Source organism: Pogoniulus pusillus, chromosome 15, assembly GCF_015220805.1.
Source record: "Pogoniulus pusillus isolate bPogPus1 chromosome 15, bPogPus1.pri, whole genome shotgun sequence".
Lineage (NCBI taxonomy): Eukaryota > Metazoa > Chordata > Aves > Piciformes > Lybiidae > Pogoniulus > Pogoniulus pusillus.
Genome location: NC_087278.1, coordinates 5,506,527 through 5,515,036, shown reverse-complemented (window position 1 = coordinate 5,515,036; position 8,510 = coordinate 5,506,527). Strand labels below are relative to the sequence as shown.

General features: G+C 51.5%; 1 protein-coding gene across 1 annotated transcript; it reads right to left on the bottom strand.

Annotated features, from left to right (window-relative positions):
* Positions 1-3,164: 3,164 nt before the first annotated feature.
* On the bottom strand, positions 3,165-6,275 carry CYREN (cell cycle regulator of NHEJ). The gene is made up of 3 exons (XM_064155030.1): positions 5,799-6,275; positions 5,634-5,706; positions 3,165-5,286 (listed from the first exon to the last, which is right to left on the bottom strand). The coding sequence occupies exons 1-3, from the start codon at positions 5,918-5,920 to the stop codon at positions 5,065-5,067; spliced, it is 417 nt and encodes a 138-aa protein (XP_064011100.1). The 5' UTR covers positions 5,921-6,275; the 3' UTR covers positions 3,165-5,064.
* Between the last annotated feature and the right edge of the window lie 2,235 nt (positions 6,276-8,510).

Below are 8,510 nucleotides of genomic sequence, written 5' to 3'. Positions count from 1 at the left end.
TCTGTGGTAAAGGGTTGGACTTGATGATCTATGAGGTCTCTTCCAACCTTGGTGATACTGTGATACTGTGTGAAATCTCAGCTTAGTGGTAAAGGCTAATGAGTGCCTCTGACTGTGCTATCCTGCAATTACTGGTGGGAGAGTTTCTAGCCATTGGCTTTTCATATGTGTCAGCATGCCAGAAAGGGGTACCCAGTCTGGTTCTGAGAATTAGCCTTTCCTGGGAGGTCAACAGAACATCATATCACAAGAGCAATAAAATCAGGTCCTGTGCCTATGGCTGAAGTTTCCACATTCTGGTACTAGATTCTGAATCATGCTGTAACTCTGCTTCTGTAAAGGAAATGCTCCTGTCATAAAACCAGTTTCCTATGAGGGAAACCAAAGCTATCTGCCTTTTTAGTAAGTAGTAACTTACTAAGTAAATAAGTTACTTACTAAGTACTTGCTAAGTAAGTAGTATTTGATGTGGGTTTGTTTTCTCCTTTTTGGCTCAGGTCATGATTGTAGTGCAAAGAGCAATTCAAAAAAGGAAGAAAGGAACATGAAGCAGAGGATGCCCTCAAAACGGACAAGGCCCAAGAAAACCAGAACAGCAAGCCAAGGTGTAAGTTCTGCAGAGAGTAAATCCTGCAAGGCACAAGACACTCTGTCATCTCTACCTAAAGCCAAAAACAGGCAACATGCTGCAAAATACCAGGGTGTATTTTGGAACCCCAGTTCTTTGGCCACTGAAGGCACAACAAAAGGTCATGTAGCTGATTTGCTTAAAGAATTCCCAAGGGTTTGGTTATGGATTAGGACTCTACCAGTGAGGGAATAGATACCCAAAGAAACTGAAATTATTCTTAATATTTCCATTTCCCTCTCCTCCCCTCCCTCCCCTTCCCTTTTTCTTCTTTACTTTTATTTTAGTTTTCCTTTTCTTTTCACATAGTTTGCACACATTGGCTAGTGTACACATGACATTTCTCTCCCTATATGAGTATCTCAGATTCTTAGCCAGTTTAGCAGTGAGTCTCTCCTGAATATAAAGTATCATCTGTCTTAAACAAGATATACTGGTTTTGTGAAGCAGATTCCACTTCTAGAAAGAGCTCTGTGAAAAGCTGTTGTGTCCATCCCCCTTTTCTTTCCCCTTTATTTCTTCTTCTTCTTCTTCTTCTTCTTCTTCTTCTTCTTTTCTTCTTCTTCTTTTCTTCTTCTTCTTTTCTTCTTCTTCTTCTTCTTCTTCTTCTTCTTTTCTTCTTCTTCTTCTCTTCTTCTTCTTCTTCTTCTTCTTCTTCTTCTTCTTCTTCTTCTTCTTCTTCTTCTTCTTCTTCTTCTTCTTCTTCTTCTTCTTCTTCTTCTTCTTCTTCTTCTTCTTCTTCTTCTTCTTCTTCTTCTTCTTCTTCTTCTTCTTCTTCTTCTTCTTCTTCTTCTTCTTCTTCTTCTTCTTCTTCTTCTTCTTCTTCTTCTTCTTTTTCTTCACTCTACTTATCACTTTTGCTAAGATTCCCAAGGAGAGAGAGGTTATTCACTGAGCAGCTGAAACCACTTCGTTGCTCGCAGCAGAGAAATGGTAGAGTCATAAACCACACGAATCATTCTCCCCTTTCACCAAGTGCCTGTTATGCTCAAAAACATTTCCCATAAAATCTGTGTACAAATAGTCTCTGGAACTCATTGCTGAAGGATGTCTTGGATGCAGTATGCATACATGATTCCATGGACTTTATAGATAGGCACACACAGCTTGGGAAATCTCAGCTGCAGACAGTGAGGATCTGGGGAGTGTTTGCAAAGTGTGTTGGATGTTTTTTTCTGATACTGCTGCTCTCCCCTGGTAAGAGTCACTTTAGAGGCATGGTGCTGCAATAGATGATGCCCCCTTGGCCTAAACCAGTTCATGTGTTCTTACATACCTGGGTACTGTTCTATTCATTACATTCATGGTTTATATTTGCTTCAAATACAAACATTTGGGAGAAGAGATTAAAAATATTCTGCACAGGACAAGTACTGAGTGTTGTCTCCTTTAAATTTCCTCCTAGTGTTTCTCAGTAAGCAACTCAGTTGACTTCCTCTCTCTGCTTCCTCTCTGTCTCTCCAGCATGCTCCATTTTAATCCATTCCTCAAAACTCACTGCTGCAAAATCAGGGCTATCCAAGTTTTGAGCATTGGAGAGGGGTTGAGCTAGAATTACCATGAAATATAAAACCTTGTTTATTTGAAACTGTTAGAAGAAAGGATTGGCCAAATACTTAAAAAGACTTTTTAAGTGTCACTGGAAGGAAATACCTCATACAGCCCCTCTGTTGTGCACTGTGTAAGAAACAAGGGGAAATCCTACCATATTAGAAGCAACAGAAATTAGACACATAGGCACAAGTTGTCATCACAAGGCCTGCCAGAAAGAAAAGTGGGTCTGCTTTCTTGCCAGGGCTCAAAGTGAATGCAAGTATGGTGAAGAAGGGGCACCACATAAAGGCTGTAGCCTGCTGGACATCAGTCCTGGGGAATGAGTTCTGAAAGTATCATATCTGATACCCTTTCGAGTTAGGTCTCTGTCTTGTGGAATCCTAAAGCAAAGAATCATTCATAGAGTCAGTTGGGGTTGGAAGGGACCACAAGGATCATCTATTTCCAGTCCCCCTGCCATGGGCAGGGACACCCTACCCTAGATCAGGCTGGCCACAGCCTCATCCAGCCTGGCCTTAAACAACTCCAGGGATGGGGCCTCAACCACCTCCCTGGGCAACCCTGTCCAGCCTCTCACCACTCTCATGATAAAGAACTTCCTCCTCATGTCCAGTCTGAATCTCCCCACATCCAGCTTTGCTCCATTCCCCCTAGTCCTGTCACTACCTGATAGCCTAAAAAGTCCCTCCCCAGCTTTTTTGTAGGCCCCCTTCAGATCCTGGAACGCCAACAATTCATGTTGGTAAAGAATCTTGAGATCATCAGATACAACCACTAACCCTACTCTACAAAGTTCACCCCTAAACCATGTCCCCAAGCACCATATCTAAACAACCTTTAAACACCTCCAGGGATGGTGACTCCATCACCTCCTTAGGCAGCCTGTTCCAATGTCTGACTACTTTTTCTGTGCTAAAATTCTTTCTAATACCCAGTCTAAACCTACCCTGCTACAGCTAGAGGAACAACAGCATAGAAGTGGTTTTACTTCACTGGCATTGATTTATTTTCACTTGTCAGCACATTACAGATGAAAAAAACATGGTCATTTTGTGATTTGTTCCTGAACAGTGATTTCTAAGCAAGGTGGAGTAAGAAATGAACTCTCTTCTCACTAGATGAAGAACTCCCACAGGAATCCCTCAAGCCTGGTACAATGAAAAGACTGGAATAGGCACTTAGTGCCATGGTCTGCTTGATTAGAAAGGGCTGGGTGATAGCTTGGACTGGATGAACTGCGATGTCTCTTCCAACCTAGGTGATCCTATGATTCTAATGGGGCAGTACTGGCTGTAGTTGAGAAGGTTCCTGAGTAGCTAGAGACAACAGAGTTCTGCTGTGGAGATTCCCTCAGGAATGAGGCCCACGGTCATGGCCAGCTTCTGGGAAGGAAGGGTAGAAGCTTCCTGTCAAAGGAGCAGGCAAAAATAAGCAAAACACTTTTCAGTGTCCCATCTCATCTCATGCTTGACCTGTGATTGCTGTTAGGAGGCCTGTTGATAATCTTGCTGTGTGCTTTAACTGCACCACCAGAAACCAAGAGCTGCAGAGCAGTTCATTCCACAGTAAAGCCATGTGAGCAGCTCCTTAACACACACACACACACACACGTACAAGAAGTTACAGTGCTTCAGGAAACAATTCCAGGAAGAAAGGACTGCAGATGAATTTAGTGGAAACTGGCTACTCAGAAGTGCTCTCCTTTCCCACCCACAGACACGAGGCTTCACCAGCCCAAGCACTCCATCCAGTCTCTCCTACCTGCAGCACACATATGCAGAAGCCCTGCTCTTTCTCCTCTCCTTTCCCACCGGGGAGGTGGTGGAGTCGCCGTCCCTGGGGCAGTTCAAGGCAAGGTTGGACATGGCACTTGGTGCCATGGTCTAGCCTTGAGCTCTGTGGTAAAGGGTTGGACTTGATGATCTGTGAGGTCTCTTCCAACCCTGATGATACTGTAATGTGATACTGTGAAGATCATCCCCCTGCTTACCCCACACCATCCTCCCCTGCTGCTCCATCCTCAGACAGGCTCCGAGCAACTGAAGCCAGAGGACACCTGTAAAACATTGCTAGGAAGAACAGCAGAGCATATTGCATCCTGCCCAGCTTCCAGACACAATCTTCTCTGCCTAAATGCCTGGAAGAAAGCAGGGCATCTACCTGCCAAAAAGGCAGTCAAAAATGTGGAAGAAGGCCTCCAGAATAAGCTTGACTGTACCTCTCCCTGTTGGCAGCTTTGGCATCCCAGGAGGGATGCCAAGCAATAGAGACCAAAACCCTGCACTTCCTTCCACCTGCCCTGTGCTCTTGGGTGTGGGTGCAGTATTATAGGCTCCCAACCTATGCACCACCTGGAGGTTTCCAGAGCATGCCTAAATGGGAAATCCCAGAGAGGTGGGACTCTGAAAACAGCTTCAAGGCTCTATGTCCCACATGTCTCAGCCCAACACACACTTCTGCAACAGATCCACCTCCAAGGATGCTTCTAGAACCAGAACGGTGCCTCTCATCTGGCCGGGAGGACTAAAGCAGGAGAACTCTTGCCATCAGATCACTCACGGCTTCAGAGGTTTCTTGCTGCCTAAGCCCTCGCCTGCAGGTGAGGGGGCGCACAGAAACAGCTGGGTCTGGCAAGCAGAAAGAGGGCAGCAGTGTGCAAGGTGCGAGCAAGGCAGCGGTGTCCGGGCTCGGCTGGTGTCCTTGCTCCTATTTAGATGCCGTGCTATCGGGGAGGCCTTCATGGGCCTCCTATCAGCTCCTCGGGCCACCAACACGGCAGACACACAGCCCACTCCAGCCCTGCCACCGTACACAATGCTGAGGGGGAGGTCACTCTCCCTACTCTGTCGTTTTGCTGCTGGGCAGCTGCAGAGAAGGCTGCGTTAGCTGAAAAAGATCTCCCTGACATATTTCAGAGCAGAGTCGTCAGAGTCCTCCACCGTCCTCTCCGTGTCAGCACCAGCGTCAGGAGGGCATGGGGCAACTGGACTGGGGTCGCTGCCTTCCGCAGTGCTTCCAGGAGCCTCGCCTGGCGTCGGCTGGCACTGCTGCTCCTCTTCACTCCCACAGCGGGCCTGGCGCTCAGCTTCCTCGCACTGTGCATTCTGAGCGACGAGAAGACAACCGCATTTGTGCCCGGCTTCACTGCAGAGCACCTCGAGGCGGGAAGGAGGGGGCCAGCCCGCCACCCGCGTGGCACCCTCCTCGTCCCTGCCCGGGGGCACCCTGGAGGGCGAATCTGTCCGTAGCGCCCGGAGGGGCCAACGGAATAGACAGGCAGTGGCGCCGGCCGCCTCCGGGAAGCGGAGCAGGGGACCGGCGGAGCCGGGAGGCCGCCACGCAGCTGGGAGCGGCGACGCTCTCTGCCCGCGCCACGGAGACCTCCTTCCCGCCCGGCCCCCCTCCGCTACGCCCAGGGCTGCGTCCCCAACCTCGGCAGGCCCCAGCTCACCTCAGCCAGGACAGACAAGGCTACATCCAGCAGCTCAGCTTCGTTCATGCAGTAGACAAGCGCCGTCGCCGCCCTGGGCACCGCAAGGATGGACACTCAGCGCGGGCAGGGCCCAGCCTCGCCCGCTCGCCACCATCGCCACTGCCCCCGACCCAGCGACACTACCTGCGCCCTGCTGCCTCCCGGAGCCGACACTGCTCGGCCTTGGCGGGCGCCGCCGTCGCCCGCTCCTCCCGCGTCGCCCCCATCCAGGCGGGAAGGAGCCGCCGGCGGGCGTCGGCCGCCATTGCCCGCCCAGCTGCACCGGCAGCGGCGAGCCCAGCGCTGCCCTGGCCGGCGCTGGCGCTCTGGGGCCTGCCGTGCTGCACAGCTGCCGCCGCTCACACCGCACCAGCGCGGAGCTGGGGCAGGGCGAAGCACGGAGCCTCTGATATCCACAGACGCCGGTGAGACAGGGGAACAAACCGAGATCCTGCAGCACCAGGAAGAGGAGACGGCACCGAGCGAGGCTTTTCAGAAGGCTGGCACCGGCTGCGGGGGCAGAGCCGGCCCGGCCCGGGCGAGCCTCGCCGCGCCCCTCGGCGGCCACCGTCCGATCCGTCACGCCGGCGGGTGCCGCCCCGAGCCCTGCAGGCGTCCGCTGGCGTTGCTAGGCGACGGTGGCAGTCGGTTTAGCCGAGTAGCAGCGAGACGCCCAGCAGACGGCAAACTTTGCGTTCCCTTTCTTTTTTCCCACCCGGGCTTAGTCTTGCGGCTGCTAAGTCCGGCACTTCCAGTGCCCCCGTCCCTGCCGCACCATGGGCCGCCTCCTGGGCCTCCTCCGCAGGGTATGGAAGCGGCAGCGCAACGCCAGCTCTTCCACACCCCGCGGCGCGCTGCTGTGCAAGGAGGACAAGGAGAAAAGAACGAGAAGAAGGGCCGGGGAGAGGTGGCCCGGCCTGAGAGGCGAGTGGCAGAGAGCCCGCGTCAAGAGGCTGGGCGCGAAGAAGCAGTCGGGCCGGCAGTGCCCCTCCAGCCCCGCCCGGCAGAGCCGGTAAAGGTTAACACGGGCACAGCCGAGGAAATGCCGCCCGCCTCAGTGTTGGGGGATTTTCCTAGCTGGTGCCAGGCTCTGGCTGTCTTTATCGGCCTCTCGATAGCCCCCTTAGAAGATCTCTGAACTCCCAGGTCCTCAGATGAGCCATGAAAGTTCCTGGCGTCCTTCAGAGTCAGGCGTAGGTTTGGAGATCCCTTACCCTAGCCTGATGTGAGAGCAGCTGCAGCATTAGTATAGGACCTGCTGAGGTAGAAGTCTTGTGGTTAGAGGACAGTCTGCCAGGGGGCTTTTTAATCTTGCTGGGCAATGGGATGAAAAGGGGCTTTACCAGGTGAGAGTGTAACCAGCAGGGAGAGGTTCCTCCACGGACAGGCAGTGTAGCATGAACATCCTCCAGTATTTCAGTCTGCACTCCACTAGTAGAGCAGTAGAGCTGGTTGTGCTGGGGGTTGGATGCATTCTCCTTTCCCAGCTGGCCTGTAATCCAGATAGACTGGCACATGAATAGCTGCTGCTCTTCCAGCAGAGAGTGTGTGAAAGTGTGTGAGTACTTTACCAAATGGGTGTCCTTCCTTTCTGCATACAGAATGGAACCAACCTGGCCAACAGCAGAAGAAAGAGAAAAGAGAGATCAGAACTCCTCCTCTGAGGATCTTGTAGTTCCATTTATACAGGTAATGCAGAAGTCACCCTTCTGTATGCCAGGGGCTGAAATGCAGAGTGATAGTGCAGTGTTGCCTGGGCAGATGTTCCCATGCCTGAGAAGCCCATCAGTGAAGGAATTTTTCCTACTATGCCACCTAAACTGTTGCAATCTGAGGCCCCTTGGTAAAAAGTCTCTCTCCATCTTCCAGTATTGAAAGGCTTTGTGTGAGGGAAGAGCTGGAGAAGGAGCCTGTGCCAGTTCTCACTCATGTCATTAAATCACACAGGAGGATTCAGAAAGTGCCCTCGATATGTGTGCCTCCGAGTTGCCTGCAATGGAAAGGAGAGTGGGAGCAGGCCTGCAGTCCCTTCTAGAGCAGCACAGCAATGGTAATTCCTGACACAGTGACCTGTGTCAGCTCCTCTGGATTGGGGCAGGTGGGGAAAAGCAGAGTGAAAGAAGCACTCACAGCAGTGTTGCTCTTCTTGCCTGCTTTGTAGGTGTCTTTCCAGCAGCACCAGATGTATTCGTGGAAGAAGCCCTTCAGTGAAGGAATTTTCCCTACTATGCTACCTAAACTGCTGCACTCTGAGTCCCTTTGCCCATGGCACTTGCTCTGCTGGTCAGCCTCCACCTTTTGAGCAAGCAAGAGAGTCCAAAGCAGCTGGGCAGCCAAGCCAAAGCCTGATGGGGACTCCATATCTCTATCAGCAATCCTAATGGAACAGAACCTTGAGGTCTTCACTTTGCTTCTTCAGCCACAGAGAAGCAAAGTTGCAGGCTGCTGGCATCAGTTGAGCTGCAGCAGCTGAAGGAGGCAGATTAAGAGCAAGGGCTGATGCCAAGCAAATAAGGCTCAACTGCAGCTCCTGTTAGTGGAGCAGCTCCTGAATGTCCCAGAGGTGAAGAAACCAGTCCATCCAGTCTGCCTTGCAATGGCTTCTACTGCTGGGTATTGAGCCCAGAGGAGGCAAGGGAGGGCTATGGCACCAGGGACCTTTTGTTACTGTGGCACAGCAATTTGGATAGTTGGAAGCATTCAGCCTTGTGCTGGGTTGCAGCCCACAAGAGGAAGAGCAGATCAGGCTGAGGCTAACACAGCACCAGCAAGCTCACAGGGCAGGGTGAAGAGAAGCTGCAGTCACCAGGCACACATCTTGCGCTGAGCTGACCTGCATCAATAGATTAAAAAGGT